Below are 24,228 nucleotides of genomic sequence, written 5' to 3' on the forward strand. Positions count from 1 at the left end.
CGAAAACGAGCCGCGGTGAGACCGAATGGAACAATTTCACGCTCTTTCCGCGTCTGTTTGAGAAACAATTACGATTTGGGCGCGCCTGCAAACACTCCTACCATATCGTTTCGTATCGATCACGCGTTCAGACCCGAAGAAACTCGTACGAACGTCCGATAATCGATTCGTTTCTCCCCTCCCCTCGTAATTGGCCCTTCGACTGTGGCTCCGTTAATCTTGCTGGTGGAGAACGCGCGTTCTCCAATGTCAAGGTGAATTTCCCTCGCTGCGACACTCGCGCGTCTCATCCGCAGCCTGCGCGAAGGATGACGATAGCGAAATTAATTATGCTGGATTAATTACGCGATAACGTGTAATCGCTCCGACTATCTGCGGCGGAGAATTTCGTTTCGCGTGGCATGCGAACCGTTCCCGCGCGTACCGGATTTCACTGGCGTAATCGATAAACACTGGGTCGGGCGGCGACTATTACGACACCGTTTCACCTGTGTCGTTATCGATTTTCTCGAATTTTTTCACCAAGCACCGCGTTCCTCGAGTGGCACGCGTACTTGAAAGCAACGGGTAATCAATTGTACAGCAGAGATATCGCTCTGTTGCTCGACGTCGAACCGTGTTCCTTTTCTCGTCCGCGTACCTGTACATGAAATATGGATGGATCGTAAAACTGGATGGTTGAAATCGCAACTCGATCTTTTCTTAAAAGGAACCTTTTCTTTTTTTTCATAACTTGAGTAATAATAGGCAGGTCGTACAGTGAAACTGGTTCGTAAAATCTTCGAGACGTTATATAATATTTATCTACGATCAATCGACGCGTTCGTGTAACGTTGTTGACGCACGAGGAAAACCGGCGATAAGCGTTCCGTATTTATCCGTGAGCATGGAAATTTTTACATAGCTGACCTGATTTCTTCGCTTTATGCAACGCGAGCCCGCTTTATCGCGGATGAAATAAGGTCTTATGGACGAATGCCTCTGGATCCGAGCTGGTGTCTCGAAATTGAGGCTGCGGTTCGCGCCCACGACTCGCGACGATCGAAAATCGACGACCCGCTGAATATACCGAACCCCGCGAGGAGTCAGAAGTGTATAAAAATTCGTATCGATCGTTATTTGCGTGGAGATCGATAGCTAACGTGTAACTGGAAATAAAATAATTACTGAGCACTCGTTCGTTTAAGTGGCAGGCAGTTGCTTGGCCTTGATCGTACGCGCGCCTAACGTGGCGCCAGAGAACGGAAGTAAAGCTATCACAGAAATGAACCACGGCCCATGTGTCGATATGAAGGATAGATTCGTGAACGGGTGAAGCTCGCGTTAAATAGAAATTGGCAATAGGTAACAGGTGAAATCGAAGTTCGCGCAACCACCGGGGCTCAGGATCAGAACGTTTCCATGTGTATGGTGTCCATGCTGGAAAATATATTCGAGACGTTGTTGCTGCTGCTCTGCGTGTAAACCGACCCGTCGCTCTCGTTGTCCATCTCCTCCGAAAAATTAACGAGCACCTGCAACATTGAAACGTTCAATTAACCATTCCGTCTCACCCCATCTCGCCCCTGCTCCACCGCGCAAATTAAAAACGAAAAACCGAAAAAGAATCACAAAAACCGAAATATGAATTCCCTCGGTTACTTTCGTTGAAAATACAACGTCCGCTGCAACGATAGAAAAAACATAGCGCGATATAAACGAGAACCATCGCCAGCGGACTCGTAACCCGTCTGTTTCCCTGTCGATGGCCATTTCCCATCTACTTGTCACGCGAGTCATCGCGACGTTCGACGTTTATAGGTGGCTGAAATTTTTGCGACGAATTTATCCACGATCGAGCGTATCGCGACAGATCGATCGATAATTACCGGGAATACAAACCGTGAAGGTTGTGCACGAGTCTCTGACAAGAACGAAGGCGCGCGAGCTTCCAATCGTGGCGTTGCCGCGTTCCATCGACTCCTGTGTGTCGTATCAGTTCATAAAGAAGTGGGATAAATCAGGAAGAATAAGGGATACCAAATGAGAGGCTTCGAGGATGGTCAAGGAATTCGCGCGGTTTGCATACGAGCTGACCCTGGAGAAGGCGAAAACGGGACCGCGCGGCGACACGTTCGCGGTCGTTTCGAGGATAACCGGACAGAAATTGGTCTCGCGTTACTGGTTCTATCCTGCGAAAAAGTTTCACCGCGACACCCGACGCCAATCGATTTCTCGTCGACGATTTTTAAATGTTCCGCTCGCGCGCCGTATTTTCCCATCGACGCGGATAAAAAGTAATCGTACGACGCGCGCGGGCCAAATTGCTTCAACGATCGAAACTGTCGTGTAGAGTACGATATCGTATAGAATTAGAATCGCGAGAACCGGTCGGCTTCAGTTTTCCACGAAAATCGATTCCTCAACCGGATTTCACCGCGTCGACGTCCAGCGCTGTTATTCGCGCCGGAGAAATCTGTTTCCACTTCTTTCGTTCGACCTCTACGCTGTTTTTCGCGCGCGTAAAAAGCATTAACGGAAATCGGACTCGATTAAGAAACGAGTCCCGAGTAATCGCCAGCGCGACTCTTCGTCTGCGAATTAGAACGAATTTACCATCCCTCGTGGATCTTCGTCCTTTCGATCCGACATCGACAAGGATTCCCTTTCAAGTCGATCCCTTCGTCGAGATGAACTCGAGTCGGGACTTCGAGAAATCTTACGCGATTACGTATGAAATCTACGTATCTACCTCGAATATTTCGCGAGAAATTTCCATTTTAATCGAACTATAATCAGCTCATAGAATCGTATCCTTTGTCGGGGTTTTGGAATTTTTCACTCTCAATTTTGTTCTCGTTAACTTTGTCTTCTATGTAATCTCGAGCGATCAATCGAGTAACCTTCTGCACTCGCGGTTTTCTTCGCGTGTAAGGAGCGAATTACAGTTGATTCAAAGTGCTCAGACTAATATAGAAACTGGAAATTTTAATAATTGCCATAATTAACTTCCGCTCTTGATGGTAGGATAATAGCTGGGGAGCAGGATACGATAATACAATGATAAGGGTTTAAAATAGGACTCGAGGACTGTAGGCGCATAATCGTGGAACTTCCAAGTCACGTAGCCCCGACGAGGATAAGCGAGCTAAGTGTTTCGAGCAGAAAAGTCCTCGAGGAAGGACGGGTCGAAGTAACCAGTTAAATCAATGACGATTAACTAAGCCTGGAGCTGTTCGAAATTAACTAGAGAGGGGTGAATTTTGGGGTTGGCAACGGCGAGGACCGGTTCAGAGTAAAGAGGAGCTGCTTCCAAGCCGAGTTAATCTCTAAAGATGAGCTTTGTGTACGGATAAACATAACCGGATCAAGAAATCCCGTGGCAGCCGCGTATACAAACGGTCACTGGGATCTTATCTCCATTTAAGAAGACGGGACGCTACCGCGTAGGTAGACGCGAACGAACCATGCGAACATCATCCCCATTGAATCGAACCAGGGACGCGGAATCTTGCGCTTATTCGAACGTCAGCCTCGTTGTCGCTCGCGTACGAATAATTCGAACGTCGAAGAGAATCTTCAAGTAGCCAAAACTCGAATAGAAAAATGTTTAAACAGCAAACCACGAAGGAACCACGAAACTCTCGACGCAAAAATCGCGGTTGAATGGGGAGGGGAAAAAATGTCTAAATGGCTTTAGATCGCAGTTGAACGCCTCCCAGCTCGGTCGCAAACTTTCGAGGTGTAACTTTTTTAATTAGCGTTGAAACTGCGCTTCCTTTACTAACAGGCCCATTCAAATTCGCGGCTCCCGAAGGGGGCGGTGAATCTGCGAGGGAATTCCTCGCGTGGATTCGACAGGGGTGGAAAGCGTACCGGCAGGGAATGCAAATTTCTTCTCTCCTCCTTTTTCCCTCCGCCTTGCGGCACGCGTTCCATCGACCTCTAATTGCATTTCACGCGGCACGCCATCCGCGGTGCTTGCGTAATCTCTTGGAAAATGGCGGAGACAATCGCGGAGGACGCGCGACTCGCCTCGAAGGACGATACGTCGTCGTCCTCGAGGACGACGAAAAGGAAACAACCATCGATCAGACGTGTCGATTAACAGGCGGCTCCTCGTCTTTACTATTGACGCGACTCTTCGTTTAAACGAAAAACTTGGAGGTGAAAATATGCGCGGAAGTTAATGGAATCTAGCGAGAAAGGCCTCGATGGCGCGTCGTTAACATTCCTCGAGACGATTGAAGTTAAACACTTGATTAAAGGCGAGTTGAATCGAAATTAAACGAATAGAATTAATTGAGAACAGTCTGGCGGGATAATAGTGGTGGCGTAGGCTCCTAGACGCGTGCGTTTAGACGAATCGGGAAGCGTTTAGGGAGGCTTAAGGAGAACCAGACGGTTCTTAGTCTCCCGGAAACCATACTGCACACAAGCGCGAGGTCTAAGACGGCAGATCCATTAATATTCCTCGGGTGGAACGCGATCGTCCTTGGTCGAACAGCCTGGTGGCAGCGTGCACAGGATGTGCATCATCTGTTCGAGACAAGACCAATGCATATTGCACGGAACAGTCTCTCGTGTATCGATTCGCGTTCGATTCGACCATTTGCGTTCATTTCCAACTGCTGTTCTATACCGTTGTCTCCTTTCTTTTCTATCGATCGCAGATCGTTTTCGATTCCATTTAAAATGATTCGCTTGAACCTGTTCCGATACGTACCTGATCGAGCGAACTATGCGTCAACGTGTAGTCCGTGGCTTTCAGTTCCTCGGCTAGTAGCTTCAGTTTATTGAAGCTGGTGCTCACTGGCATGTCCTGGCTACGCGGCACCAGCAAACGAGCGGCGCTGGCCTGCCTCGAGGAGACCACAGCCTGCGGGAAGTACTTCACTATGGCTCTCCTCAGATCCGCGGACGAGACGGGCTCTCTGAACCGGAGGAACGCTATGTAGCCCTCGCCAAACCTGTCAAAAGAGATGCGAGCCAGCGTTAATATTCCAAGATCGTTCTCTGAACGAATCGAGGACTGAAGGAGCGTCGAAAGGGAGCGTCTTCTCGAGATCGCGGAGAGGAACGCGAACCGCGAGGAAAGGAAAACGCGAAACAAAGGCATTCTCCCGGAATGGGGAACAGGTGAAACGAAAATGGCTCGGCGAAAGCAACGCGCAACAAATATTTATCGCGTCCCGGCCGCGTTCACCGACAGATCCATCTATTCGTATTCATTTACACCGATACACGTGTATCGGCGTCGATAAATTATGCTGTGGGAAAGGCCAGGCTGCTGGTAGCTACACCTCCGTAAATTTACATGACCATTTGGAAGAGAGAGAGCCAGCGACGGAGCGAGAGAACCGGTCAAAGCACTCCCCGATATCCCTCTTCGCGGCTCTATTAAACAAGCCTTTCAGTACCGATAACAGAAGTTCCAGGTTAATTTAATTACCCGCGAGAGTCGTGTTCGCATTTTTCTGCGATCTGCCACGATCAATCGCCGATACGAGCTGAAACTACACGAGCGTGTACCAACGTTTACGCGCGACGTTCACCGGAAAATACGAACGAGTCGAGAGCACGATGGCGCGGAGGATCGCGAGGAGAAAACAAGTACGAGATATAAGACGGACATTTTCCCCGCGTTACGGGGTGCTGGCTGCAAGCTACAGCTAAATATTTATGGCGCCCAGCGCGTTGTATCCCGCGCGGAGGGTGCCGCGTGGGACGATCGAGGCGAGGTATCGCTGTAACCGAAATGTAATCTCCGACCGGTTCGAGGAATGGCAGTGAAATCTGATGGAATTCCCAGCGAAGGGAATCGAGCCGTTGCGCGGAAAACGATGGGCGAAATTAAAAATCAATCGCGCAACGCGTGGCGCGGACGAGGGGCGCACGGAGCGGCGAACAAATGGTTGCGTTGCGAATTTCGTCGGGAAGCCTTCACGAGGGATCGTAAACGACACGAACGACCCATCAGTTGGAACAACATCATTAAAATGCACCGGTTGTAAATTAATCCTGGGCCCTGCGTGTTCGTTTCGAAATAATTGAACGCATTGCGTCGCTCGTTCATAGGTTATTAATATCGGATACTTTGGAATCTTGCGAAACGCGAGAGTGAAAAACATGGCGCGATCGATCGAGACGCTTACTTGTGCTTCAGATGATGCGGCGAGCCTATACACCTGAGGCCAGCCTTGGCAAGAATACCGACCCTGTTGCACAGATTCTCGCACTCGACCACGCTGTGCGACGTAAGGATCACGCAACACTGATTTTTGGTCATGCGTTTGATCGTTTTGGCCATCAGGTCCTTCGTGGCGGGGTCCATGCCACTGCGAGTAACAAAAAAAAAAAAAACAAATACGACACGTGAGTTTCGTGTTCATTAAGTAACCAAGCTCTTAACGAATGGTCCAATGGAGTGTTACCTCGTTGGCTCGTCCATGAGGACCACGGGAACCGGCGCCAGCACGCTCAAGGCCGCGCATAGTTTCCTTTTATTACCACCACTGAGATTGCTCACCCTCTTATGCGCGTATTTCAACAGATCGAGTCTCTGCAACGTGGACTCGACCATCTGAAAGAAACAATTTTTCACGGGGACAATATTAAATTCCTGCTAGGCGGATGGCACGTATCGTAGCAAGCAAGTGAGGAAGGAAGGACGGAAGGAAGGAAGGAAAGGAGGAGCGTCTTAAAAGTGCAACTTTCACGATTTATCTGCGCGGAGTTTTTCGTCCGGTGGAAACGAGAGAGAAGGGCGGAGAAAAAAAAGAATCGCGACAGATTTCCAACGGCTCGCCTTTTACGCTAACAACCGGAAGTTCGAACGATGAAATAATTAAAAACAGAATCCAAGACTGCACCGGGGGGCAGGATGGAAGTTATTTAAAGGTCCGCGGGTAAACTCGAGGACCGTGGACGGGGACAGAAAGTTTCGACGTAAATCAACCCTCACCTTGGGAACGTTACTCAGCCCGCAAACTTCCCCGTGAATCGTCAGACACTGATGCGGAGTCAGAAAACCGTCGAGAGCGTCGCTCTGAGGGCAATAACCGACTTCGCCGCTGCACAGCGGCCCCGAGCCGATCTCTTTCCCTCCCAAAATAATCCTCCCCGCCGTTGGTATGATCTCCGTAGTCAACATCCGAAACGTGGTGCTCTTTCCGGCTCCGTTCGTCCCCAGAAGCCCGAAACACTTTCCGGCTTGCACTCCGATGCTTAAATTTTGAACGGCTACATTCGTGCCGTAAACGCTCCTGTATTCCTTACGGAGTTTCACCGTCTGCAGAATGTCGTCCGACATGCCGCCCTCCACCCTCATCCGCTCCTTTGACACGTCCTCGTCCTCCTGCACCGCCTCGTACGGACTCCTCTGCCTCCTCCAGCTGGGCAGCATTCGACACTCGATCATCAGGTTCAACGAGAACAGCGCCAAACCGACGAAGGTCAAGTAAACGTAATGGGGGCCCAAGAGGTCCCAGCTCAGAGGCGATTTGTAAGTGTCCATGTGGAATTTCTCGAGCAACTGAGCCGTGATGTCGTTCCGCGATATCTGCACCAGCGCATCGCCCAGAGCGTATTGGGGGAAGATCAGCAGAATGTTGTGCAACACGTCCCGCGCGTTCTCCGCGGTCTTCGTTTTCCCTAGAATGTCGATCACCAGGATCGTGGCCAGGGAAGCGACGCCTATGAACGTGTTCACGCAGAAGAGGACCATGTTCGACATGCTCGAATCGTCGAAGACCTTCTCCGTTAAATGCGAGAATGGTAACGCTGCCCACCTGTGGTAGTACAAGTGCGATCGATCAGGGCCACCCCAGCAACGGAATAATAAATTACACGCGAGTGAACCTTACGCGAAGAGGAACAGCAGCAGGCAGATCCCAGGCAGGTTGTCCCTAGCGACGTACGCTGGTAGCCCGAAAATTTCGAAGACCACCACGGCCAACGCAACGGAACAGCCGAACACCTGGAGGAGCAGAATTTGAATTTTATAACTTATAACCTTCCGCGCCGTTTCGATTTTATCGGCCACTCACGATGAAGTCCCAAATTAATGCAGCCGTCCAGTAGGTAACCGGATGGACGCCTGCCAAGTAGAGGATTCTCTTTTCCTCTGTTAACCTTTCCCTGACCAATTCCTTCGAGCCTTGCGCGGCCACCAAGCTGAACGCCAACAGCAGCACCAAAGCCACCCCAACGTCCGCCACGTGTTGCAATCTACGCGAAGGGATGATGGTCGAAACTGTTAATGTTGAATCCGACCGACAAGAATCGCGGGGCGAAATTGCTAAGGCGATTAACCGGATGGAAATACGATTCGAATAATGAAAGCCGCGAAATCCGGATGAAATGTGCCGGCGACACGATCGCGTAGCCATCGCGCGAGTTAATTAAAAGTAAACGCAATGACCGCGATTTTACTACGCACGGCTCCCGCTGCATTTAGCCGACACGGTGAAATAAACGCGGCCATGCTAATCTTCCATCTTAATTGGGTCCCGTTTATCAAAACGCAGCGGCGGTTACGAGTAATGTTACGCGTATTGTTCTTCTTCCCGTTGGTACAGCGATTATAAAAAACGGGAGCGTACAAGGTCGTCCGATTCAGCTGATCGCTGGAGAGCTTCAGGGGATGATTCAAGGTCGTCAGATGACCAGGAACACCAGACGCTCTTAGGATCGCCTCGTTCAGGGCGCTCAAATAGGATGGCAGCGCATGGTGACCCTTGTTGTTGAACCAGACGACGAAAAGCGGCCCCTCTTTACTGTGAGATAACGACCACCCTCCGTATCTGTGAGATATCGTAATTAGGATTAATCGTATTAAATTTCGATTCGCGAAACTGGACGATCGTTCCTTTTCTATTGACAGTACCGTTTCTCTATGTACTCTTGGTGAGTCGACACTATCCAATCTAGGGTAGGCTTGCCAGGCAATACTTGCAGGAGACCCTCGACAGCCTGGGACACGCCATGGCATACCTGTTGACCCTCCAAACACTGGCACGTACCTGTGTCCTAATGAATAAAAAATGTTTACATTGGAAGCGTAAACGTTTACCCGTCCTAATGTGATTCTACAAATGTCGTACATTAGGCAGCGTTTGCCAGGCGCCAGCGTAGTCATCTCCAAATCGATCGTGCAATTGGAAGGACACGTGTTGCAGGAACGAATCGTCGCCGTTATCGATGCTAAAAAAAAAAAAAAAAAGAAAAAAAGAAGACAAACGCTTGTAACTGATATCAATTTAATAATTAATCAAGCAGACCGTTGGCGTACCTGTAAAAGTACGTCGGATGAGTGTCGTATAATTTCGGTGTGAGCACTAATGGCGGCTCGTCCGCGGATGGAGGTCTGATCAAAGAGAATCCCATAGCAACCGCAACGAATATGGTTGGCAAGAGGAGACCGGCTATGAATGTTAACCAGTCCTTTTTGAAGTGCCATATCCGTTTCTTCAGCAAAGCTTTCATCTGTCTGATAGGAGAGCGGTACAAGGAAGGGCCGAAGTCAATCAAATCAACGTCATCCTTGGTTGTTGTTTGACCTATTCAAGAATTGAACCTTCCACATTACCTACCTACGTATAAAAGATAAATTAAAAATCGTTTCATCTATATCACGTACCGATATTGTCCACGGTGATAACGCTATCCTGACTACCCCTTGTAGCAGACGATCCATCTTCTGCCCTAGCGCACAAATCTAGAAACACCCTCTCCAAACTATCGCATTCCAAAGAGAAATGGGAGTAACCTAACGTCTTGCGATTGTCCTCCAAAACCTTTGCGGCTTGAGCAATACTAAAATCGAATAAAAAAAAACGCTTAATCAAACTCGAGCAGTCTACCACCCTCCGCGTCGATTAATTAGGCTTAAAACGATCAACCTACTTATTGTGTATACCATTCTTCCCCTGAAAAGGTAAGGTAACAGCCACCTCTATACCAGATACTTCGTTGATCACCGCGTTTGGCACCGCATCCTCGATCACGCTCTTCAGACTCTCCAGTTTCTTCCGTTCGACGGAGTCCGCGTCACGATCAGCGGGGAACGAGACGAGAAGCCTGTACCCGCTTCCGTGCATCATCTTCAACGACAACGGCGACCCTGTGCAAAGTATTTTTCCCTTGTGCATCACGACCACCGTGTCGCTGAGCATGTCAGCCTCGTCCAGGTGATGAGTCGACAGAACGACGGTCCTGCCGATCCTGTGCTGATCGATTAGCCGCCAGATCCTGCGCCTCGCGGCCGGATCGACCCCGGCGCCTGGCTCATCCAGGATCACCAGCTTTGGAGAACCGAGGAACGCCAAAGCCACGCAGAGCCGTCTCTTTGTGCCGCCAGAGAGCCGGTACACTGGTTCGTGCTCCTGTTTACCCAACTCCAGAGATGTCAACATCCTGCGGGCAGAGGCGACGGGGTATGTAATCGCGGATTCCAACGTCACGGACAGGGTTTTGGGGATGGAATTTTTTTTTTGGACAACGCCACTCGACGAACGTACTCGTTCACGTTCCGTTGCATGCTCGCGTCCTCCACCGGTTGCTTCAGCTTCGCGTAAAAAATTAAATGCTCCCTGGGCGTCAAAGTGCCGATGAGCACGTTATCCTGCGGGCAGACCCCTATGTCGGGCTTGCAGCCCTCCTCGCCGTTCAAACAGATCTCACCGTTGGTTGGCGCCAGCATCCCCGTCAGCATCTTGCTGAAATGGTAGCACAAGCTCAAACGTACGGCTGAATGAATCTGAATATCAACCGTTTATGGTAAACGGCAATCGAGGAGCCGTTTGAACGACGTTGCAAGTATTAGTTCGCATTGCTCACGCACATGATGGTCGTTTTCCCGGCACCGTTCCTCCCTAGGAGGCTGGTCACTTCTCCCTCGCAGAGTTTCAGGGTGAAATCGTCCACGGCTACGACCTCACCTTGATCGGTGTTGTACACTTTTCTGACACCCTCGAATCTCACCCCCGCTTGCTTCTCGCTCACCACCTGGCTGCTAGCGTCACTCTCGTCATCTACATTGCACGCACGGTACAATAGACACAGTGTATATTTCTAATTCGTAACCAGCGGTAGTTTCAAAAGCAAGCTTTCTCATAATGCATACAGCTTCGTTTAATCATTGCAAAAGCAGATTAGAATGTCCACGAGGAAAAATCTTGTTTATCGTTGAAAGATGTAGGAACGAGCGCGATGTTCGTTCCTTTGCGAGGAGGAGACGCATTCTGTATCGTTCATGCGTGGCATGCAGCGTATCAGCGTGCGGTTCCAGGTATCCTAGACGGACACTGAGGGAACGTGGAGGAGCAGGAAGAATTGCGAAAGCCCGCGCGCGACGGCGAACCTTTGATATCGTGGCACGGCCCGACGATTCGCGTGTAACTCGAGCAAACGCGTGCACAGGTGGGCCATCGGGAAGAATCCTCGCGGAACAGCTGTTCCAGGATGCATCCGGACTGTAACGTTGAATAAATTAAGCGGCCGCGCGCGTAGCTCTCCATCCCCGCGGAAGTAGAAGCGGGCATTTGCATATTCGGCGCAATCCAAATATTCGAATAGCTCTTCGCCCCTGTGCCGGGTTCCACGGAACGGACGGCTGGCCGATCCCGTTTATGCAGATTAGATTACGTTTCACTTTCGACGGCCCCGTAATTCCGAACGCGACGACTCTCTCGCGATTCCTCTCGCACAAAAATTCCCATCGCCGACGGGAATACACGGAGCCCCCGATGGGGGTTGGCGAATTCGAAGGAAAATAAACATGGAACGAAACGCGCGACGGGGGATAAACAGAGAGAGAGAAAGAGAGAGAGAGAGAGAGAGACAGAGGGACTGAAAAATATATGTGTATATTATATATTCGCGAACGTTTGAACAGCGCAGATGGGGCTTGAATAAAATGGGAGGGGGCGCGTTGGAAACGCCGGAAGCGAGGGTGGAAAGAGAAGCTGAAATATATCGTGCGAGAGCGTTGGAGCGTGCGAGTGCGATACCTTGGTAAATGGCTGAAGGGTGGAGAACGTCGTTAGTGAAATAGAGGTTGTTGACGAAGGTGAGGTAGCCCGGCCTGCCATAGAGAGAGCGTGTGTCGGCCCACCATAGGCTACGGGACCTCAGATCGTGACATCCCCTGCCTGGAAAATGATGCGCCAATGCTCGTACCGTTTCCAGTAACTCATCGAATCAACGGCGTCTCTCAGGTGGTGCACCGCGGTGTACACGGTCTTTTCACGGTTCCTCTATTCGCGACTGATCCATCGCACCTTGACACCGTCCATCTGGTGTCTTTCTTTCTATCGTCGTGATACCAGTGGCGATTGCGTGTGGTGGGCGGTGGGCATGATTTTTGTGACGTTTGTGCGCAATTTTGCGGCGACACTTCGCGACGAACACGTGGAGGGTGTCGGATACGACGAGATCCTCGTGCGACGCTCGAGGTTGTTAAAGATCGCGCTCGCTCGGCATCGACGACACCGTCCACTTGTTCCTTCCCAATTTTTAGTGACAGTTATGGACAAGAGAGTACACAGACAGCAATAGAAACACTGATTCGTGACATTTTGTGCACCAGAAATCATCACAAGTATTCTGTTGGGACCTCGAGAACAATATCTTATGTTAGAATACTGCGTTATTCATTTCATCGCGTTTCAAGTCGATCTTTTGATGCAACACCAATGACAAAAAAAAAGGAAACAAAAAAAGAGAACAGTTTAAGTTGTACAAGACTCTACGGCTTCTGATACCTCCACCAAACGTTCAAAGGTCGATTCTACAGAGTTCTAACAATTCAGTCGAGTTGCTGCCGGAATGCGAGGAGGTTTACCAAGTTTCTACCTGAATTCGTGTATCTGACGACGAGATAACCAATTATGGCGTAAAGGCAACCGTCGATGGCGATCATTAGCAGCACCAAACCCAGAGACATCGAATCGCCGGGGCTGGATTCCTCCCACATTCCGCTCCAAGTCAGCCCAACGCCTTGAACTTCCTTTCTCGCCGCGTACAGGCAACCGTAACAGAAGCTGGTCGACATGCTGAGACACTGAAAGTTTCATGGGACCACTCGCGTATAAAGAATCAAGAGACAGAAGTTATCGCGCCTATAGTTTTTGCGAAAACAATAGTGAGTGAAGATGACTTACGATGAGAAGCTTAGAGCCGAGACCTATAACCGCCTCCATAGCAATGACGATGACGTACGGCATGAATGTCAGCAAGAACATGACCACGGTTGTGATCGCGGCCAAGCTAGCCGAGCTACACATCGTCGAGATCATGTAGCTGAAAATTAGATCATGTGTTTTAATAGAGACAAGTTATTCGATAATAAACAATTTGATCGAGCTTACCAGAACGTCACGATGGCGAACGCGTAGTCGATCATCATGATCAAAACTAAAGAAGGATCGGATCTTGGTAAGATTTTACCACCCAGAAGAATCGTAGCTATGGAGAACATCACGATTAGGAGTTCTATAAACGTGGTGATGAACCAGGCCATGGTGTTCCTCCAAGGCTTCAATCCCATCACGCTCATCACCTGCAAACGACATTCGTTAACTGATCGTTGCTATTAAACGATAAATATCAATGTTTCCTTACCATCGCATTTTGAGATTCACGTTCCCAGACGATGTGTCTGACGGCCGCTCCAACGCACATCATTAACGCGACGAAGAAGCAAACTTGAATACCTTGAGACTCGTAGAGGGTTGTTTGGAAGCTACGATTCGAAGGTGTCTCGTAGGATCGATTAAAATTGTAATGCAAAGAGATAATAAACGAGTGACACTCACGGTACGTCCTTCCAGCAAGGATACGGCATCTGCTGCGTCATCGTCTTCCAATTCTGATCTCTTCGACTCTTCGTCCTTATGATCGCTCGATCGATCGAATCCTGAAGCTGCACGAACCCTCTGAGATATCTTAAATGCTCGATGAAACTGCTCTCCGGACCGGGTACCCAGAATTGATTTTTCAGCCTCTTCGTGGACTGCACGTAGTCCACGTCCATTCGAATTTTGTAGACCACATTGTCGGGCAACTCCTGCTCCAAGGACCGCTTGGACTTCTTCAAGGGTTTATCCAAAAAGACAACACCGGCTAAAAACTCCCGCGTCTCCATCAGAATCCGTGCCTGCGCCTCCATTTCCTCCTCGGACCGAAATCCTCTTATTCGATCCACGAGCACGCACTCCAATAAATCATTCAACATGCCCACCATCGTGATCAAACGTTTAGACCTCTTAAGTCGCCACGAAATCTCGCTGAGATTCATCCCGGTGAAATCTCCTGGAATAAGAGACATTTCAGAGGACACTCGATCGTTTGCGTTTCGAAGGAGCCAGGGCGAGATAGATCGGAGAATACTTTTGGGGCCCACCTACCGCTTTCGAAGTTACCCCCGCCAAACGATCTGATCGCGATCTTTATAACGTCCGAGGACATCATGTCCTCGAGATCTTTCAAGTTGTCGCTCATGTCGGATAGGTTCGCCAACGAGTTCAGAGTCTCCTCGAAACTGTTCATCAGTACACCGAAGTGTTCCATTTCCACGAACGTCCTGTTCGCTAGAGCCATCACGCTGTTGATTATCGTGGTGTTGGGAGCGTAAAGGATTTGACCGCGCAGCAAAGGTTTCACGTAGGACCATATAATTTTCCCGCCTCCCATGGCTACTATGTCTTTGTAGGTTTTTCTGCAGAACTCGGCTGAACAAACGGAAATTCTTATTTTTAATTTCTCCCACGTTTTTTTTTTTTTTAGCTTTCGATTCTTTTCATCGATGGACACGTACTTGGTAAAGAGTCGAGTTCGGTTCTGTCGAACTCTTTGCTGTTGTCCTGCAACTGCGAGATGATTTTGTACAAGGCGCCGTTGTCGGAGACCATCGGTCGGCCGCACAGCATCTGACTCGAATCCTGCAGGAACTTCAAAGCTGCGAAACGCATTTGAATATTTATTGAACGCCCAAACTGCATTAATCCGGTTCCCAAATTTTACATAACTTACTGGAGACTGTTTGGTCCGCTTCCTGCGCATCTGTTTCCAACGCCTCCGCCGATGGTATCCGAGAGGAAAGTTTCTCCCTGAAGAATGGCAATAACTCCGCGGCGACTCCGAGATTATTCAATACCATTTCACCCTCCGTCGCCGTCAAGTTTGCGTTGGCCAATATATTTTTCACGTTCGCGCTCATAAGCTAAAACGAGCAAGAATAATGGCAAACTTCGTGTAACGCCGGATATTGGCCATTAATATTTTCTCACTCACGGTCTTGAATATGTAATCGAAGTTTAAATTCTTGATCAGCGTTATGGTCACGTTCTGCGTCTGCAAGTCTTTCAATTGACAGAAGGTGGAGCTGACTTCCTCGGTGGTGATAATCCCGCTGTTAAAATTCAACATATCGTTCAGTTTCTCCGGCGAGCAGATAATCTCCTTCAGGCTGAGGACCCTTCTCTCCTTCACGAAAACGGAAATCATGTCTAGCTTCGCCTGGCTCAGCGTCAACGCGACGTCGTTCGAAATTCCGATCTTATCGACCAAATACGATCTCACCACGTCCCAGTTGTCGAACATGTCTTTGATAACGTCTGGAAATAAAAATATCAGCCGGGTCACCGAGTCGAACGTCTCGAGGCATTTCGCTTCGCAGCGAGCGGGTTCGTACATTTCATGTCGAGCAGGCCTAAATTCTTGAAGATATCCATCGACTCCAGCGCCTCGATTATTCGATAAACGTCGTCCAGCGTGCTTTGATCCTGGATGAACGGCTTCACGTCCTCCACCATTTCCTTCATTCTACAAAAATCCTTCGCGTGAGCCATACAACCGATAGAAATCGCGCGCGTACATCGAGTGCGGAACGTAAAAAGGAAAACGTCGACACCCGAGAAGGTGTACGACTTATGCGCAACTTGAATCACTCGGACCTACCACCTCGTCTAATCTCGCGCGCTCGATCGTGGCATTCTTACCCGTCGAAAAGCTTGTCCACCGTCTTATCCTTCAGTATATTAACTACTCCGTCGACGACATCGGGAATCCCTAGGACGTTCGAGATGTTCTGGAAGTCTATTTTACTCGCGATGTCGAGCAGATTGCCGCTCTCCTCGATAACGACGGACAAGTGCCTCAGGATCTCCTTTAGCCACGTTAACTCCCACGTCGCGTTCGTTCGCCACTGCCTCGCGTCGCGATCGATCCGATCCAGGTCGAGGCTCGTCGACAATCGATCCGCGATCTCCGCCAGAGAGTGGTAATTCGACCCTGCCGGCTCGTACTGGAACACTTTTCTCGCCTTCCTCGAGGCCAGGTAATTGTACAGAACCGTGCCATTCCGGCATTCCGGCTTCGTACGACAGAGGGACCCGTTCCCGTCGTTCAGCACCGCGTTCACGTTAATCATCGCGCCAGGCAAGAACGACTCGACCTCCTCAATGTCCGTCGGCTTTACCACGTCGCGCAGAGGCTTCCAGATCGGTACGTACGTCTCCGCGATCTTGGACAACGCGACGATGTTCTTGTGGTTCCGTCCCGTGTCAAGGATGGCCACGTTCTTCTGCAGGGAGTACAGTATACCCAGGAGCATGGTCGTGTACCTACGATGGAACTTGATTTTAGCGATTGCAAGTGACATTTATTAATCAGACTCGAGAGAGAAGGATTTCGCCTGCTTACAGCCCGGGTCTGGAATAGGCTGGCTTCCCTACGAAATTGTAGAAGCATTCGTTGACCGTATCCTTGTAGGTCTCGTTCTGGAAATTCGCTATAATGTCGACGATTTGGTGCAGAGTCACCTCGACGGTGTCCACCAGATCTTCTCTCGTTCGTTTCACGCTCAGGTACCTGAAGCCTTGTATCTGGAGGAACGTGAAATTTACGTAGGCACGAAAGGGACAAATGGAGTCACGAATTAAAATTGCCGCTTACCATGCTGGCAGTTTTATTCCAGTGGAAATCGTAGTTTAGGGTATCTTCGATCTGCGACATGTTCAATCGATACAGGTGGCAGAGGAGGTTCGCGTATTGCTGATGTTTGACCAGCTGGGAATTTAGAATCTCAAGGGGGAACGTGACGCAGCACTCTCTGGAAGAAAATTCCCTAATGAGAGGATGGCGCTTAATAAACAAATTCCACGGATACTAACGCGCGATCGTCGTAACTTACTCGGTATTCCTGGTGGAATTCAGAATCTTCTTAGCAGTCGAGAAGATTTTTCTCACTGCTGAGTGAGCGAGCTCTCGCGGGTCCTGGAAAACAATTTATGACGTGAGACGTTAAGCGGCTAGTCGAGCGGGTGTTTGACGAAAATCTCGCAACTCGCCTCTTTCTTGTACTCGGACAGGAAGTCCTCGAATGTGCCTTCCCTGAAGGACGTCCACCACGTGGGGATCTTGGGCTCCTTGAATCCTTCGAAAACAAGTCGAGTGAACGTACCCTTACAATGATTCATCACCTCGAAAAGATAGGACGCGTTATAGTTTCCTGAGTATTCCATCGCTGCTAGAGCTTCCTATAAGAATGTTCGAAAATTGCAACAACGTCGCGATAACGCGGAGTGGATTTTCCACGAATCCTATAGTCGAACGTCGTACCTCGTACTTAACGTTGAGAGGGAGCACGTCTGTTAAATACGTCCGCCAGTTAAACCCATATAAAAGTTTCTCGCAGAAGTTCGAGATGCTCGACACGATTACCTTCTTCCTGACAAAACTGGGCACGATCAAATATTTATCGATGTAACAAGGGTAGACCTCGCCCAATGCCAGCTTCTCCATGAAATCGTTCAGTCTCTCCGACTTCACGAAAGTGTCAACGGCGCTAATGACGAGATTTGGCAAATCCTCTATCAGAGTCAGGAGCGGTTTCAGCTTGGCATTCTCGTAGGCGTTCCGTAGCTTCTGCCAAATGTCACCACCAGCCAGAATGTCGTACGCAGCGTCCATCAGCTGGAACTGCCTGACTAACGTGGGGTATATGATGCGCAGGTTCCCGCGACTGGACTCTGCCACCTGTACTGCATAGCTGTGTAGCCAATTTCTCTTGTCGTCGCGCTCGTCAACCGATGTTTCGTTCAACAAGTCTCTCAAAGTTGTGATATTGAATATGTTTGACTTTATAACAATGTTGCTTCCGTTCGTTTCAAGATTAAATATGGCGTCCAACAGTTTGGGGACGGAGGAGCTCAAGGGCGTTACCTTTGTCACGGTTCCACGATTCATCACGACGCGCTGCTAATAATGCACAGTATTACGAAGAGTGAAAACGATACGAGATGCTTAAAAAATATGTGGGATGCATTAGCAGACTTTTTCAAAAGCTTGGTTCTTTACTTACGACGAACTCTACGCTGGTAACACTAGCCAATAATTGTTCAGGATCGAAAGAGCAAATTTCGTGTATAAATCGAGTATGATCCGGAGCGGACCAATAGTTCCATTTCAATAGTAACTTGCACACGGTATTCCTTAATTCCTCGTACGACATGGAGTGATTCATTGTATATTGAATCGAGGCAAGATTGATCGCCAGATTGATCGTTTCTCCAGGGTGAGTGTCGAGGATCTTCAACAGCTGATGACCGTCGCCGCTCTCAACCAAGTCCCACATGTTGATATGGCCATTCCGTACCTTGAGTGTTGTTATTGCGTGCGTAACGTGATTCAGAAACAGACTAATACCCTCGATTAAGAATCTGTAATTGGTCGTCTCCACAATCTGAAAAACGAGTTACCATCGTCACAGATACTCATGCATTCAGGGCGCGTAAAGGGGTAATAGAACAATCGATCCACCTTGCTGCTGGTATTTGTTTTAATTAAACTATCTTTCAGCGTGTGAAGGGTCGTCGACAGATAGGACATCGAAAATGGCGGCTCGATTATCACGGTTTTCTCCCTTGTGTTCTTCATCAATTTCGATACTTCCGAAGCGAAATCGTACGCATCGCCGATCACAGCCATCGCGTGCGATGGGTAGCTATTAACTGGCCTTCTCCACATAGTCGATGTAACCAGGTACAAATCGGTGTAGACGTTGAAATTCTCAGGATCACCATCGCAGGTGAAATTTTTCAGTATTCTATATTCCTCAGGCGTAAGACCAATGACGTAGTCGGTCCACAACTCGAACAAGCGAGTACAAATTCTATCGGGAGGCTGTGTCGTCAGTTCTTCCATCTGGAAATCGTTTTCTATGTCCGACAAGCCGTTGATTATCGTAGCCAAAACGTAGGGTAACTTGTTGTAATAAATCGAGATCGGTGTTCTCGTGGAGAATCCTAACAACGGTAGGAGGCTGAGCTTCCCGAATTTTTCGTAAGAATGCGACGATGCTGAAAGAGGGGGTCGAGTTTTTATTAATAATTTTGTTCGCAGCGAAGTAGAAAAGAAGCGCGATCTTGGAGACCGTTCAGAACTCACCGTCCCGTAATATGTCGGTAGCGGTCGTTAAAAGTTTGTGAATCGCGTAAGAAGCGAATTTGGTAAAAACTAGTATACGATTCTCGATAGAAATTGACTCTGTCCAAACTTCGCTGGCCGGAAGATTGCTTTTGAAAGCAGCCACGATCTTGTCCAATTCCAGGTCGACGTACTCAAGGATGGTTCTAAATAAACGGACACGTGAAAAATTGTAACGAGAAGCAAAATTGTGATGAGTGTAACATATAACGCGCTTACTTAGTGTCATTCTTCACACCCGGCCACCTGTCCTCGAATAAGCCCTCAACTTCCGGTACGAGGCTTTCCAAGTGTCCCCACAATTCCGGTTGTTCGTCTTGAGTGAGCTCGGATATACCTTCGATCAGATCGTCGATTTTTTTAACCACTCGACGGAACTTCGTGTAACCCTGTGTCCAATTGAAGGGCGGAAGTTCGACGTGGTCTTTGCGCTGAAACTAGCATCCGCTTCGTTGAGCATCGCGCCGTGGAAACGTCGAGAACGAATTCTCGCAGGCCACTTACTATCTTTCTGGCTTTCGTCAACACAGGCTGCTCCTTCCATTCTCGAATAAACAAAGCCGGATTGCACGATATCCTCTCGATCTCTCGTACTATTTCGCGAGTACCGTTTCGCAACTCCATGGCGGATCCGACGCTCTCGTTTCGTATGCAGGGCCATTGTTCCTCCCGCGATTTGTAATCGTCCAAAACGGATATCTAACGTGGAGAACAGGACCCTCGAGCATTTACGAACGAATATCGAACGGACTCCGAGGTACTTACGAGATGAATCGGTTTCATCGTGATGATGTCGACGACATCGAGAATCAGGGGGGAGATATTCCTCAGGATAGAACTCAAAAGAATTTCCGTCTGCGGCATGTCCTCCAATATTTCGGAGAGCCTTACCGCGTACTTGTCTCTCTCAACCTGATCAGCGACCCTCTCGACGTAGTCGAAAAGCACCGAGGACGCCCAAGCAATCGCGGACATTTCCTTCCATCCGCCTGTTTTCGAGCGGAAAAGGGGGTTCTCCATCAGGCTGAAGAACTTGCAGATCAAACCTACGCTGCAGAAAGATGCAACGCGTCACCAAACTAAATATCTGCCGTCATTTTAAGGGGTGACGCAGATACTTCTATCTAAGTAACATTTCTCTCATCGATTCCGTTGTGCCCCGGAAATGGCGGGTCCGATTTCATCGCGGAACTGCGCGAGCTACGTGTCGCGTAGACAAGAATGCAACAGTCAGCGGGTACGCGTAGCGACGAAATCGGTATTCGAAGTAACCGTGCGCGGCAAAAAATCGCAGACCACGATGAAATCGTTAGACCTCGATCAGCCAGGGCGCAACGCTTGCATACCTCATCTCCAACACCTCCTTCACGCCAATGTCCGTGCTCCAGAATATTTCGAACTCTCTTTTCAACTTGTCCAACTTGGCGTAGTCGTAGCTAGTGTCCTGCTGGTAGATCAGACTGTCGATGTACCGATAGATCTCGATCGTTCTCGCGTTGAAGTCCGTCCAATTGAACGATCCCCTGTTTCTGCCGCGCGCCTCCTCTCTCAGGTAAATTTCCGTAATGTTCAACTCCAACTCGGTTTGCACGGACTTCGAGATGCGGCAAACGAGCGCCTTCAACGCTGTCTCGTTCGAGCCCTTTGGAAAATTGAGTAAAGCCGGGGGATTCGGGTCCGTGCAGTAGGCCCTGGTGAAGTTGTCGTATTCTAGAATCTTCAAAGCCTGTAAAATAAAGAAAACAATGAAGAATGTTGGTACTAATCGAAAATAAAAGTCAAACGATTACCAACCCTGTCGTTATCCATTACAGTCAGATAGAACGACTCGATCAGCTGCATCTTGTTGCGCCTAACATCGCCAATCCAGCTCATCGGATTTTCCCCTAAATTCTGCAGGATCAGCTCGGCCAGTATGTCCATGTTCTCCAGATCAGGCTTAATAGTCACGTATGACAAGCTACGGTAGCCCACTGATTTCGCTATGCTCAAGTGTATACCCAAACTGAATGGAACAGAAAGACGTTACTTTTAGAGACCGTTTCTACATTAAGCTTTAAGGTACAGATCGAAAAAATATCCGATGGTTTCGCTCACAGGTCCAATCTTCCTTCCGGTGCGGTTTCTTCGAACGCCTCGCGCCATTGTTCGTTGAACTTGAAGACGGACCAGTCAGGCGGCGATTTTCGAGGCGATTTCAAGAACAACACCAATTTCGACGTGTCGCTCACGACCGACGTCAGATTCGCTTTCTCGACGCTGACCACTTGCTGGAACGCCATGTTGACGACCGTCAGCAACGTGTCGGTCACCTGCCAGAAACGTGAGAGAGCACGTATCATAAGAACGGCTCGATCGATGCCAGGGGAACGCAATGCTTACAATGGCCTCGAAGTTCTTCAGCTCGAAACTTTCGTACACGTCCGAGATGAACTCCTTCCCGGAATCGCTGCAGAGCAGTTCTCTGACGCGGTTCGCCCCGTCTACGCTGCCACCTTTGAAGCTCCCGAAAATTTCGTTCAGCGTCTCCTCCTCGCAGAAGTAGTCCTCGGGTCTCGTACGCTTAACTTCATCCACGAATTTCTGAAATGGAAGAACCCCGACCGAGCTTTACGCGCATTCCATTAGCGGGCAAAGGTGTGGAAGAGAGCGTGAGGGTATTCGTCAAACCTCTACGAAGTTCAGTCTGGAGAAGGAATTAACCAAAGTTCGATAGGCATTTGGATCGATGTCGTTCAGCAACTTTTGCACAGTGTCGTTGTGCTTCAGGGAAATATCGTAAATCCTATAAGGGACGTCTTCGTGGATGATGGCGGCGTGGTGCACCATTCTGACGATCGTTTGCATAAAGGACGCGATGTAACTGAACGTGGCTAGGACGTTATCCGACAAGAAGTTCCTTAGCCCGTCCAATATTTCCGCTGATCTGTAAAACGACCATGCTGGTAACGATTTGAATAGAATTTCGCGCGCGCGTGCAATTGAAAAATCCTCACAGCTGAAACTCATCCGTGTGATGATCCAGGATCTTTCTCGCCAGTCTGGCGGTGTCGTGCAAAATGGCGACGCCCAGGTCCAACACTTGAGTCAGATTTTTTCCCCCGCTCGCGGATACGTTTCGCACGGTGCTAGCCAAACGATTCATTATCGCGAAGAAATCGTCGGACGACTCGATAACTCGACCCTTCTCTATCTCTTTCGCCAACTCCAGCAACTTTTGCAATCTCAAGAATGCTCGACGCGCGATAGTCCAATCACGTTCATCCGAGAACAGCGGGTCCAAAACTTCCAGCGACTTGTTCACGCTGGAATTTCATTCGAGAGAATCATTCACTCCTCTTTATTTCCCCTCGCTGTTTCATCGAACACGAAGAATCGTATTTCTAATTACTACTACTCACAATGTAAGATCGACCTCTTTGAACGTGACGTTCTTGAAGACCATTATCATCTTTGGCACCCATTCGCGTGCCTTCAAGTACTCCGGGACATTCTTCCTCACGATCTCAAGGTCCAGAATCGTTTCGAACGCTCGCTTCACGTCCTCGAAGAGATCGTAGTCGCGGAACTTCGCCATTACCCGGTCCATCATTTCGAACAGGCCGGAAAAATCAAGGTGCTTCGACAAACTTTCGAGTATGTCAGGTATCATCTTCGATTCGACGTCACAAAGGATCTTCGAGATCTCCGCGTAGTCGTTCTCGTTCGGTAGGATCAGGTACTTCCTCAAACTTCTCGGCGAGCATATCACCCCGTCGATATTAGACGAGCCGAACGCCTCGATGAGCTGAAAATCGTTCGAGTAAAAGTTGAAAACAACCACGTCGGGAGATTCGATCGATCGTCCGCGACGAGCCTCCGCGTCTCGATCGCTCGATACTGACGTATAGCAACTTTATGGACGAGTCGAACAGCTCGTCGATCAATCCCTTGCGCGCGTACGGCATCTGAATCCTGAGGTAGCTCTTGATTCCCTCGTGGTTGTTGAACAGATCGCCCAATCGAATGCCCCGATCTAGTTCGACAAATGCGACGCTCGATGTAAATTCACGGATATCCACGGATAGTAAATGAGGTGTTGAGAGGTTCGTGCATGCGTACCGAACAGCGCCTTGATTTCCGGTCTGGTGAGTATCTGCGCCATTGATTTCAGGAGCTGGATGCTGTTTGGTAACGTGCTGACGGCGGAAAGAATCGTCTCGTTACCGAGCATGGGCTGCAAATCCATCACCAGCGGACCTAGACTATCGTGGAAATGCATTTCTATTACTCGTCGCTAAATCTCGCAATTTTTTACGACGACGATGGCTAAAAAAAAGCAGGTTATTAGCTGATAGTATTAAAAGTTTGTGGACTAACGTGGCGTTTCCATAAGTGGGAACTTCTTCGTATTCCGGCAGAGGGTCGCAGGGGTTCCCGATGCTGCAGACGAAACTCTGAACGAATAGAAGCAACCCATTCTGCGGCATCGACCTCGCAGGAAATTGGCAAGTTGGATAGTACTTTGGATCGACGTTGTCGCGGATCGTGTAGAGGATCATGAACACGAGTACGGGCCATACGAATACCAGCGCCAATATCCCCTAAACATTCAAGTTTACGCGTGTGCTTTCAGCTGTCGTTACGCTGGTCAGAACTTCGGACAAACCTCGTTACTCTGGTATATGTTATAATTACCGGTTGACGTTTTCGCACGATGTAGTTCTTCCATAGCAGAAGCCCGATCTGGTCGGCCCACATTTTCGCGGGGGCGATTTAAAC

The 24,228-nt window shown here is 49.1% G+C and overlaps 1 protein-coding gene across 1 annotated transcript; it reads right to left on the bottom strand.

The window, feature by feature from the left end:
- Positions 1 to 743: 743 nt before the first annotated feature.
- Positions 744 to 24,228, bottom strand: Ldd (lipid droplet defective). Its single transcript, XM_076904353.1, has 49 exons — positions 24,145 to 24,228; positions 23,827 to 24,050; positions 23,569 to 23,711; positions 23,352 to 23,482; positions 22,869 to 23,254; positions 22,464 to 22,772; positions 22,138 to 22,393; positions 21,850 to 22,050; positions 21,565 to 21,779; positions 21,262 to 21,472; positions 20,814 to 21,193; positions 20,233 to 20,518; positions 19,972 to 20,166; positions 19,687 to 19,904; positions 19,429 to 19,613; positions 18,802 to 19,340; positions 18,344 to 18,724; positions 17,602 to 18,237; positions 17,331 to 17,519; positions 17,174 to 17,256; positions 16,936 to 17,092; positions 16,684 to 16,865; positions 15,981 to 16,604; positions 15,674 to 15,804; positions 15,274 to 15,596; positions 15,013 to 15,202; positions 14,798 to 14,938; positions 14,388 to 14,711; positions 13,797 to 14,292; positions 13,603 to 13,723; positions 13,350 to 13,540; positions 13,143 to 13,281; positions 12,835 to 13,042; positions 11,991 to 12,131; positions 10,823 to 11,012; positions 10,500 to 10,697; positions 9,886 to 10,395; positions 9,620 to 9,795; positions 9,272 to 9,539; positions 9,084 to 9,183; positions 8,867 to 9,009; positions 8,583 to 8,783; positions 8,028 to 8,208; positions 7,845 to 7,957; positions 6,944 to 7,769; positions 6,414 to 6,562; positions 6,135 to 6,317; positions 4,706 to 4,949; positions 744 to 1,514 (listed from the first exon to the last, which is right to left on the bottom strand). Exons 1-49 carry the CDS (start codon positions 24,205 to 24,207, stop codon positions 1,389 to 1,391), a joined length of 12,207 nt encoding a protein of 4,068 aa, XP_076760468.1. The 5' UTR covers positions 24,208 to 24,228; the 3' UTR covers positions 744 to 1,388.

This window comes from Xylocopa sonorina, chromosome 11, assembly GCF_050948175.1.
Source record: "Xylocopa sonorina isolate GNS202 chromosome 11, iyXylSono1_principal, whole genome shotgun sequence".
Classification (NCBI taxonomy): Eukaryota; Metazoa; Arthropoda; class Insecta; order Hymenoptera; family Apidae; genus Xylocopa; species Xylocopa sonorina.